The 10,973-nt window shown below is 50.2% G+C and overlaps 1 protein-coding gene across 2 annotated transcripts; it reads left to right on the top strand.

Annotated features, from left to right (window-relative positions):
- The first annotated feature begins 344 nt into the window (after nucleotides 1-344).
- Nucleotides 345-7,791, top strand: BARHL2 (BarH like homeobox 2). Of its 2 annotated transcripts, XM_081011919.1 has the most exons (4): nucleotides 345-766; nucleotides 1,316-1,869; nucleotides 3,794-4,019; nucleotides 6,529-7,791. In XM_081011919.1, the coding sequence occupies exons 2-4, from the start codon at nucleotides 1,332-1,334 to the stop codon at nucleotides 6,839-6,841; spliced, it is 1,077 nt and encodes a 358-aa protein (XP_080868045.1). In that variant the 5' UTR covers nucleotides 345-766; nucleotides 1,316-1,331; the 3' UTR covers nucleotides 6,842-7,791. The 2 variants fall into 2 exon arrangements, with proteins under 2 accessions (XP_080868045.1, XP_080868044.1); XM_081011918.1 differs by lacking the exon at nucleotides 345-766 and having other exon boundaries at nucleotides 810-1,869.
- The last annotated feature ends 3,182 nt before the right edge of the window (nucleotides 7,792-10,973 follow it).

Genomic DNA, 10,973 nt, shown 5'->3' with positions numbered 1-10,973 from the left:
TCTAAAAAAGAACAGTCCCAGTTCTGAAACTGACAAGGTCCCTTGTCCTCCCCCATCTCCCCCCCGCCCCCGCCCCTTCTCCAGCTTCCCTTCACTCTTATTGGCTGCCAACTGCTGAGCGTCAGGTTCGACCATCGTGGCTGCCAATGAGGGGGCTCCTATTCTACGGCGGACCAAAACCGAAAAGAAACAACCCCCCCCCCACTCACACACAAAGTGGGGGGGGGGACCCACCACCCCAAACAAACCTAAACCCTCTTGGATGGTTTAGAATAAAGTGCGCGCGGGCGGATGGCAATGGCTGTGACGTCACGGGCGGAGTGGCAGGAGAGAAGGCGGCTGGCGCGAGGAAGAGGCAGGCAGTGGCCGAGGCTCGGCGTCGCCTCCTCCTCCTCCTCCTCCTCCTCCTCCTCCTCCTGCTTTTGCACCACGCCTCAACTTTCCAAGAAAGTTCAATAACTCCTGGGCGCAGGCGAGAGAGAGAGCGCGCGAGCTGGAGAGCCGAGAGGCTGGCGCTGGGAGACCGAGGTGCCGCACCAGGCAGCCCCGCCGGCTCGCCCGCCCCGCTGCGCCTCTGCCTTCGCCATCAGCATCATCGCGCCTCTTCTTCTTCTTCTTCTTCCTCCTCCTCTTCTTCCTCAAGCCATCTCCTTCCTCCGGCTGCATCGCGCGTCCCCCTTCCACAGCGCCCAGGCGATGCCGTCCATTCCACCGGGGCGAGCGCGGCTGCTCTCTCTTAGCGTTGCCTGAACAAGACGCCAAACACGTGTGTCAGGCTGGGGGTGGTGGGGGGCGTGTGTGTGTGTGGTGGGGGGCGAGTGTGGGGGGCCAGCTCTTCCAGAGGGTGCCGATCTCGCGCCTTCCCTCCGATCTTTTCCCCAATTTCCCTCTGTTCCTTCAAGCTCCCCTTGCTCCATCGTTATCCCCCCCCCTCCAGAGTCTCTCTCCGTCTTTTGTGTGTTGTTCATGTCCGCATCTCGTCGCCCCCCCTCCGTGCTCTGCCTCCCCAAGCCCTCTCCTTCCCCCGTGTGAATTTCGGCCTTAGACAGCCGTGCTTGGCGAGCTCCCGAGTCGTCCAGGATTGATCGGCGTCGATTGTTTTGTTTTGAAATCCGTGGGTCGGTCGATCTTGCAGATTCCACTCGGTGCAAAAAAAACAAATAAAAAAAAACCTGTTCGTGCGAGAAAGAGAGAGAGAAAAGGAGCCGCGTTGGGGGAGGTCTGGGGGATGATCGAAGGCGCTTCTTGGAACGGCGACCATGGAAGGGTCTAGCGGCTCCAGTTTTGGAATAGACACGATTTTGTCTAATCCCAGGTCCGGCAGCCCGGGCATGATGAACGGGGACTTCCGAGCGGCCCACGGCGAGGCCCGCGTGGCGGATTTTCGCAGCCAAGCCACCCCTTCCCCCTGCTCGGAAATAGACACTGTGGGGACGGCTCCCTCGTCGCCCATCTCGGTCACGGCGGAGCATCCGGAGCAGCAGCAGCAGCCGCCGCAGCATTTGGCGCAAGACGGGCTCCCTGCGCAGCATCTTCACCTCCATCACCCGCAGCAGCAGCAGCAGCAACAACAAAGTTTGCAGCCATCTCCCCAGCAGCAGCAGCAGCAGCAGCAGCAGCAGCAACTGGGTTCGGGCAGCTGTGCCCCCAGGACTTCCACTTCTTCGTTTCTCATCAAAGACATTTTGGGAGACAGCAAACCGCTGGCGGCTTGTGCACCTTACAGCACCAGCGTCTCGTCCCCGCATCACACCCCCAAACAAGAGAGCAACGCGGCCAGCGAAAGCTTCCGGCCAAAGCTGGAGCAGGACGACAGCAAAACCAAACTGGACAAACGCGACGACTCCCAGAACGAGCTGAAATGTCACGGTGAGTAAAAGGCAGCGTGCGCCTTTTCCGTCCTTCTTCCTTCGCCTGCCTTTTTTTTTTTTTACGCGCGAGGAGGCTTCGAACGTTCACGGCGTTCCATTGTTTATGTTTCGAACGTTCGGTACGTTCTCGCAGCGCTCCCCCCCCAGTTTCGCGTCCAATCATGCCGTCCTCAAATGTTTCTGTTGCACGAAATTCCTCCCGGAACTTTGGACGTAGACTTGGAACGTTGAGATGATTCGGCCATAAGCGAAGAACTGAGACGTTTTAGAAAAAAGCACGGGGAAAATAAAGCCAAGCCCGGTCAGGAAACTGAAAAGCACTTTCAGTTTATTTGGGTGTTTTTTTTTTTGCAAAGAAATAGATAAACAGAATTCTCAAACTTTTCTTTTTGCATTTTAAAGAATTAAATATTTAAAGAATATATATATAGCTGGGAATATTTAATCTCTCTCCGTAAGGTTGTGCATATTTTCCTTTACCTCCCATTAAAAAGTTGGTAGTGGTGCAAGAAATTTGTGTTCTGAAAGTGTGCTCTTCAACAACACTAATATAATAGCTGGGTGTGATTAGATATTTTAAAATGCATATATGTATTATTATTATTATTATTATTATTACTCCTGTTTACACTATTTTTAAAACACAGCTCGCTGAAGTTTAGGAACTATTAATTAATAAGACTCATTTCCGAGAGCGTTCAAAGAAAGTGATCTTTTAAAAAAAGTTTTTAAAAGATGGTTGATCAGATTGGATCGCCCTTTTCATTTTTATTTTATAACTCTCGTGAAGCAGCCTCGCCAGCTGATTTTATACTGTATTGCTGGTTCCGTGGGTTATCTTAAGGAGTGTGCAAGAAATGTGCATTTTCTTAAATCCAAATATATAAGGGCGCGTGTGTGCAGCCCTGTAACATTCTGCCAATCGCTGGGGAAAATAATAATAATAAAAAGCTGCTGCCAAGGGAATCCCACTTATCAGGGCAGGAGCCTTTGAAACGCGGAGGTAAGAGCAGACACATTTTGCTAATTTTACAGCCTTCAGATATTTTGCAGTGGCTAATAGATGGGCGCTCCAGTATGCTATTCATTTTGCCATTTTAGCATTAGCATAAGAGTGTACAAAAACAGATGTACAGCCTCGTCTAGCAATTTTTTTTTGTTGGTTAGTTGGTGCACCAACCTCCCCAGTGGGTCAATTAGAGAGATTATTGTTCTTCCTGCAGGGAAGATCAAGGAGCGCCGAGAAAGAGAGAGAGAGAGAGAGAGAGAGAGAGAAGGGGGGAGGGAGAGAAACACCCCAGTACGAACACAGATGGATTGACATATCGATTTCCTAACATTTCAGCACCAGAAAACCCAACCCAGAACAGAACTCCTAGTTGGCAAAGAGAACCCGGCAACCCTTGCGCCGTCGTCACCTGGGCAGGCGAAGTCCAACTTTGCTTCTTTCCCCCGTGACGTAGCAGTCCACGGCTTGGTTTTATAATAACCGTTTTTCCCAAGTGCACTTCGAAAGCGGGGAAAAGAAATAGGGATTTGTCGGACGGAGAGGGAAATCAAGCCCCTCCAGAAAGACGGGTGTTATTTGTGCGCGACAGGAGGAATCACCACTCCTGGGAAATCCTTTTTTGAGTCACAACCTCCTCCCTAAGATTCAGTTCTTAATCCATGGGACCCTACTGCGGCCAACTAAATTATGGATTGCGGCGAAAAAATACAACCGCTCCCCAGCAAAAAATAAGTAAACCATAATTAGTTCTACTGAACAAATCGGTTGAATCCAACCAAGATCCAAAACAAGGAAGGTCTTCAGACCAGGCTGGGGAGATGGTATTGTGTTTGGGTTTGCGCTGCCCCAGTGCACTGTCTCCGCGCTTTCCTCCGGCGCTAAAACCCGACCTCTGCGTCTTGCTCTTTCGTAGGGACAAAGGAAGAAGGCGACCGTGAGATTTCTAGCAGCCGAGACAGCCCTCCTGTGCGAGCCAAGAAGCCCCGCAAGGCGCGGACGGCCTTCTCGGATCATCAGCTCAACCAGCTGGAGAGGAGCTTCGAGAGGCAAAAGTATCTCAGCGTCCAAGACCGCATGGATTTGGCGGCCGCCCTCAACCTGACCGACACGCAGGTCAAAACCTGGTATCAAAACCGAAGGTAGGGCAGGCAGAAGCACGTGGAGGGGGCGAAGGCCTTTCCCCTGGTTCTCCTTGGCATTTCCTCCCCAGTTTTCCCAATACACCGACTCCCTTATGTTTGAATTAAACTGTAATTTAGGAAGGGGAAACTCAACAGGAAAGCAACCCGCAGCCTGGGGAGTTGCTGTCCTGCTTCCATTTCCCTTGGTTTTACTCCCGGAAAATCTGCAGATTTGGCTGCAACCCTAAAAAGGACTTTCCTGCGCGTAAGTCTGCTTTTTGGGGAGCGGGGAAGCCAAATAAAGTCTGCGGTTTCCAAACCGCTTCACTCCACCGCCCCAATCCAAGGTTCTTTACCAAGAGATAAGAAACACGGAAACGAAGCGTGCTCTGTGTTTGGCTTTCTCCAACCACGACGCCAAATCGAGCTGGGGACGGTTGCCTTCACTCCCTGTGGGCCCAGCAAGCCCCCGCCAGTTTGCCCCTCTCCTTTCCTACACGTGTACCGTGGTAGTAAGTAAAAGACAGGAATCAACCCCCTCTCCCCACAGCAAAACAAAGGATGGAAAGTGGTGGAGAGTTAACGTGTCAATCAGTGGCGTGGCTTCTTGGGAAAGCTAATTAACATGGCAGGTGTCTCGACGTGGAGGGATCCTGCCTCGACGGGTGACCTTAGAGTTCCAGGCTAGGGTCTGGCCCCTTTCCTTAAGGCCCCAGCTTCCTCTTGGTCGCTCTCCCAGTTTCTCTCTTCCCCTCCCCCCCCCATCTTCCTTCGCCCCATGTTTCTTTCTCCCTTTAAAAATTCGGTTCTTGGCGCGCCTCTCCAACCCACTTGGAAAGCGCTGCCTTTTTTCCAAGAGTTTCCTCGCTCTTGGCGCCTGTGGATAAGAAACTGGGGTGGGGGGCTGGATGAAGAAACCAAGTCTTAAATGAGTATGTCTCCCCACCCCTCCCCTCAAGAAATCAACAACAACAAAGGCGCTGCAAGAGGAGAAAGCGGGGATTTCTAGCTTCTCGTCGATGACGGCTGCGTTGGAAAAGCGCGTCCAGTTGTCGTCTTTGCCATAATTTTCTGTCTCATTACATACGGTCGCAGCCACCCTAATTCTGTCGGAAAACATTAGTGTCATTTATCGCCAATCTAAACAGCAGCGCCATGTTTATTAATTTGGCTGCAATTGCTGGGTCGTGATTTTGTGTGTGTGTGAGAGAGAGAGAGGAGGAGAGCGAAAGAGCGAATGTGTGCAGGATGCACCAGCTCCGGCAGTTTACTGGGGCTGAGAGAGATGCATGGAGACTCAGAATGGGGACGTGTGTGTGTGTGTGTAGCACACACACACACACACACACACACACGGAAACTGCACCAAGGTTCTGGAATAATTGACTCGCTATATACTCTGATTATTTATCAGCGTTCCTTTAAGCCGGCTGGCAGGAGTTGGATGTGTGTACGTTGAAATATTCGAACAAATGGCTTAATTTGCTTTCGGTTGGGTGATGCTTGCTGTGAATCACACACACACACACACACACACCAGACTAGGATTTTGGAAGAACAGAATTCTCAGTTCTTCGTTCTAAATTATCCTCTCAGAATTTAGTCTAAAACCCATTTAGTTTAAAATCAACTTCAGTGGCAGGAGGACCCCATGACCCAGGCTGACACTTCCCATCCCAATAAGTCTTCTAAAACGGTCAAAATAAGGACGCAAAGCGTTTTTGTCGTCTTTTTGGTATTGGGTGAGATTATTTGCAGAATCAAATTATCTCGATCTGAATTGTCGGTAAAAGTTGGAGCTTCTGTGTAGGTTCTCTTTTTTTATATATAAGGGAGGAGGCGCTTACCCCCTGCCCCCCCAAGAAGTAATTGCCTCAGGAATGGAAATGTTCGGGGTTTTTTAGTTGTCCCTTTTAAATGTGTCTTTTAGTAAGTCGGACTGAGCTGTGCCTTCCCTGTTTTAAAGCGCAGAAAATTAACAAAGGCGAGGCTGGCGGGAGAAAGAGAGTGGCTGTTTGGTTTGAGGAGCTGATAATGAAAAGAAAAAGAGGTTTCAAGTTTTGTTGTATGCTTGGAAATAGCAGACTTTCAGGTGGGTAGTTTTCAAGTCACCTGCCTTCAGTTTCAGAGATAGGACGAGTTAGAGCCATCCATCCTCCATTTCTTCCTTCCTCTGGTTCTATCTGTGCGTAACGCACTGCTTCGTATGTTCTATTATTTTGAAGCGATTATTCCTCATTAACCATTGCCCTTTACGCCTATGCAATCCGGACGATGGATGCAATAATTTTAGAGCCGCTATCACCTTTAAGGAAGAAAGGATCATCTCAATTATTCAAAGGAGGGAAATAAATCAGAGATCTACCCAAGTGGCGCCCTTGATTCTGCTCCTACAAGAAGGGCTCCCCTCTTATTTTGCTTTTTAAAAAGAGGGTGAGGAGTTGTCCTTCCGATCCGATCCTCCTGTCCCCCCCCCGCAATTTGTGGGCCCGGCCTAGCGGCGTCTCTTTCTCCCCTTCTCCCGCAGGACCAAGTGGAAGCGGCAGACGGCCGTGGGCTTGGAGCTCCTGGCCGAAGCGGGGAATTACTCGGCTCTGCAGCGGATGTTCCCGTCGCCCTACTTCTACCACCCGAGCCTGCTAGGCAGCATGGACAGCACCACGGCGGCCGCGGCGGCCGCAGCTATGTACAGTAGCATGTACCGGACTCCTCCGGCGCCTCACCCCCAGCTGCAGAGGCCTCTGGTACCCCGGGTGCTGATCCACGGCCTTGGACCCGGAGGGCAGCCGGCCCTCAACCCTTTGTCCAACCCTCTCCCGGGGACCCCCCACCCGCGGTGAAAGCGCTCCCCCTGGGGGGGAGGGGAGCTTCGCCCTTCCCCAGCTCCCCGCCCCCGCGCATTCCGCTAACAGACTCCCCCGCTTCACTCCCCCTCACTTAAGACAACTGCTAATCAGCCAAGGATGGAGTCCAGACGAGTGAGGAGGAGGAGGAAGGGGGGGGGGGGGCGTTGGATGCGAGAGGTTCTCCAAGCAGCGAGAGAGAGAGGAGGCGACCGGCTCCGAGCGAGCGCGGGGACTCTGGAACCCGTAAGTGAATCTTCACATCCAGCCAGGCCCGCGTCAGTCCGTCCCTTGGCCGGAGGAGGAGGGGGGAAGAGAACTGCGGGGGGAGGGGGGGTTTGCTTGCGATCGTCTCTAGGAGAGAGTTGGGGAGGGGGTGCAAGAAAGAGACTGAGATCCAGCCAGTCGCAGCAAGGACTCTTGAGTGACACACACACACACAGAGAGAGAGAGAGAGAGAGGACGCCCCTCCCCCCGCAACACTGATCCCAGAAGATGAGGAGTCGGCGGCGGTCTTGGGGTGACGGAGAAGTTTGCACTGAATTTCTCATGACCTTTTTTTCTTACCGAAAAGTGGCATGCTCCGTATGCTATATATATATCTATATATCTATATCTATATCCATATATAGATATATACGAGATATGTAAAATGTACATTTTGAACAGGCTGGTGTGCGAAGTGATATATCATATTTATTATATGTTGTTCCAAAAAAGAAAAGAAAAAAGAAAGAAAAGAAAAAAAAGAAAAGTCACATATACATTAGTGGTGGTGGTGGTGGGGGGGGACGACAACGAAGCAAAACAAAACAAAAAAATCTTCCCCCTCTACTCTCTCCTTTTCCATGCTTTTTTTTTTTTGATTCAGTAAAAAAGAAAAATAAATGCTTAGATGACGACGACAAAAATTATATAGATTTTTGATGACTGAAAAATGACAAAACGAAGGGAAAAAAAGGAAATAAACTTTTATCTTTTTTTAAACAAATGCGTAGGTCCAAACTAGCTAATTTTCTTAAGCCAAACGCGCTTGGCCGCGGGGACGGGGAACGGGGAACTCTGCGAAGAAATGCGCAGAGCGTGCCTGTGTCTGTGTGCGATGCTCAAATTCACCCCACCAAATCGTGTGCTGCTGGCGTTCCGTTTTTGAAAAGTTGATAAGAGTTTGTGACTTTTCGAAGCAACAGATTGGAAGGGAGAATCAAGTGTTTTCTTTGGGCGAGGGGAGAGGGGAAGGGCTTGCTGCTTTAAGCTTGTGCGGTGTAAGATCCATTGACAAATAAGCAATTTTGTTTTTGTTTTAAATTTTTTGAGGAGGGTGGATTTGGTTCTGAATAGGCCGTTATAAACTGGGAATGTTGGGGCTGCTTTTCCTCCTTCGCTGCTGTGTACAATTCTCTCTCTCTCTCTTGTTTTTGGCTCCCGTTGTTGAATATTTAAAAGTGGGGGGGGGGGGGGGCGGGGAGAGCAAGAGAGAGAGCGAGCGAGCGAGAGAGGACTTGAATGGTTTGCTAAAGGTGGCCGGATGTCTGGGAAACCAAAATGTGGTCTCCCGGCCTGGCAGCTGTTCCGAGGCCGCAGAAGCGCTGGGGAAAAACGCGGAGGACAGACAGGAAGCGGGAGACGCTCGAGGGGGGCAATTAGGAGCGTGGACCCCAGGCAGGAGAAAACCACCCCCGGTCCACAGCCGAGGGGGATGTTTGCGTGGAGGGGGCGGCGGGAAGGGGGGCGGGCGAGAGACCTGGAGATCTTTGATCTCTCCCCAGCCCCAGGGGTCTTCTTTCTCCCTTTCCCTCCAAAGACCCCGCTTCTCCTTTTCTCCCTCTGCAAATCTTTTTTGTTCAGCTTTTTATTTTTAATTCTTCTTAAACCTCCCCTTCTTGAAAGGGGCAGGCAATTGGGTGGTGGGGTTGTGTGTGTGTGTGTTGTGTGCGCGGACTGGAAGACTTTGCGAGGTCTGGGTTGAGAAGGAGCAAGAGGGAAGGCGGGGGAAATGGGGAACAAAAAATAAAAAACAAAACAAAACGGGGTGTGTGTGTGTGAAAAGGAGAAACTGTGGCTGGCTTTGCGACGGAACTGGGGGGGGGGGGATAACCGCTTGAAAGTGATGCAAAAGGAGAGGCGAGCGGAGCGGCTCCTTCCCTCCCTCTGGCCTCTTTGGCCTGAGTTGGGGGGGGGGGTGCCTACCTCTCCCCCCCCCGTCCGTTCTGCCAATCCGGATCAGCCCTCCAAGCCATCAGAAAGCCCCAGCCTTGGAAGAACGAGCGCGCATCTCTCCCTCCCCTCCTCCTCTTTAAAATTAGAAAGATATACAGCAATTACCTATAAAACATTCATAACGCCCGTCCAATATTATCACCTCCTCTGAGGTTTGTGGTTGATTCTCTTTGCTTGTGTGGCTTTTCTTTTTGATTCTCTAAAGGAGGGGAGGGTGCGGGGGCGTGGGGGGGAGAGAAAGCGAGTGTGAGGTGATGGGGAGCGGGGAAAGGAGGAGAAAGAGAGAAGCAGCTAGAAAAGCCTGCGGGCACATTTTATTTGGGCTTTGCTAATTAGAGAATGGTTTGCTGATTCTCTCCCTCCCTCCCTCCCTCCGTCACCTCTCCTGCTAATAAATTCGCGTTCAAAACCATCTTGACCTTGGCCGCGTCCTCACAAAAGGGCCCGGAAACGCCCACCTCATTTTCGGCTCATGTCACAGCGGACAATTACGCGGCCACCGAGCTGCGGGCGACGAAATTATGCTCAGAGCGCAGCCAAACCTACCCAACCCTTTGCCCAGCCTCGCGATTCCCCGGTTCCCGTGTTAATTAGGGCTTGGAAATAAATAATAACAACGAGTCCGGGGACCCACCCACCTACCCACACCCCCCACTGGATCAAACTGTTAATGACCCACATGGCTCTGGGTCTGCGGAGTCGTGTCCCGCCCCCCAACAGCCAGCCAAAAAGAAGCCCTTCTGCGGGTATGCGCTAAGATGCGCCTGTGGCCAAGGAAATCGACAAGCCAGCGAGGGAGAGACATTGACTAGCGAGCCAGGCCCAGAGAAAGGGCCCAACTTTTCAATCTCCGTGGCAGAGATCTAACTAAGCATATATTCTCCTTTTCCATTGTAACGAACGGGCTTTAAAATGTTCAGTGCCGAATGTTCAGTGCCGACTGAGTAGCGCGCATAGCGATTTTTTTAATTAAAGTTTTTTTTAAAAAAGATTTTTTTTTTTAAAAAATACTCCCTGGTATTAAATGTTATAAAATGAATGTTGGGTAGCAGGGGGGGAAAAAAGGAGGTCTCAGAGTGCTTTCAAATGGTTGCCAAGTTATTCGGGTTACGTTTTTGAGATGAGCCACATGGGCCGGGAATAATTCGGATGGCTCTGTTTTGAAAGCCTATTATAAATCTGGATCTTAGATGAGTTCTGGTTATTAGTATCATAATTATTATTAGGAAGGAGGAAAGTTGCTAAAATAAGGATCCTCTTTTCTAAAACCGTCGTCCCCATCAACATCTTGAGGCACCGAAGCAGGATCTATGACTATATTATTTCCCCCCTCCCAAATAATAAATAGAACAGAAGGGGAAGTTATCTTAGAACGGCTGATATTCTGGTCAATATCACTGAATAACGCTGCAATCTCTTCCTTTATGCTTCTTCAGATAGTGTTGGAAATCGCACAGCGTTTAAGTCCTACCCTTCTTTTTAAAAAAGAAGAATTTTAGTATTTTCCTCCAGAACATTTTCCCTAACACCAGCAAGAAGGCTAAAATGAAGAAGAATTAGGTGGTAAGATATATTTTTATACCAAAATGATTTTTCTCAAACTTTTTTTTTTTTTAGTGGTGGCGGGAGGGGGAGAAGGGGGCGGCAGCTTGAGAATAACGAGCAAATTTCCCCAAATATTTATTTTTCAACCTCCCCTTCCCACTTCTCTCCTTTTCAAAGCAGCCTCTTTTAACAATGCAGGAATTTTTCTTGGAAAACCAAAACAGGGCTTTCCTATCCTCTCTGTCTTTAGCTCTTTCCCTGCCTGCGGTGCAATTTGAACTCTTCACTTTTGCTGATAAACAATTTTGATTGCTTCTCACTTAAATCATGAGCAAGATTAAATAAACCTACTTCATTAGACGCG

This window comes from Podarcis pityusensis (genome assembly GCF_964106645.2).
Source record: "Podarcis pityusensis genome assembly, chromosome: 6".
Taxonomy (NCBI): Eukaryota; Metazoa; Chordata; class Lepidosauria; order Squamata; family Lacertidae; genus Podarcis; species Podarcis pityusensis.
Note: the sequence above shows the minus strand (reverse complement) of the source record. Positions and strands in the feature narration are given on the sequence as shown.

Excerpts from the sequence above, each read along its gene's own strand:
- BARHL2 (XM_081011918.1), top strand. The coding sequence starts at position 1,260 with ATGGAAGGGTCTAGCGGCTCCAGTTTTGGAATAGACACGATTTTGTCT. Across the intron at positions 1,870-3,793 it reads GAACGAGCTGAAATGTCACG|GGACAAAGGAAGAAGGCGAC; the intron begins GTGAGTAAAAGG and ends GCTCTTTCGTAG. Across the intron at positions 4,020-6,528 it reads ACCTGGTATCAAAACCGAAG|GACCAAGTGGAAGCGGCAGA; the intron begins GTAGGGCAGGCA and ends CTTCTCCCGCAG.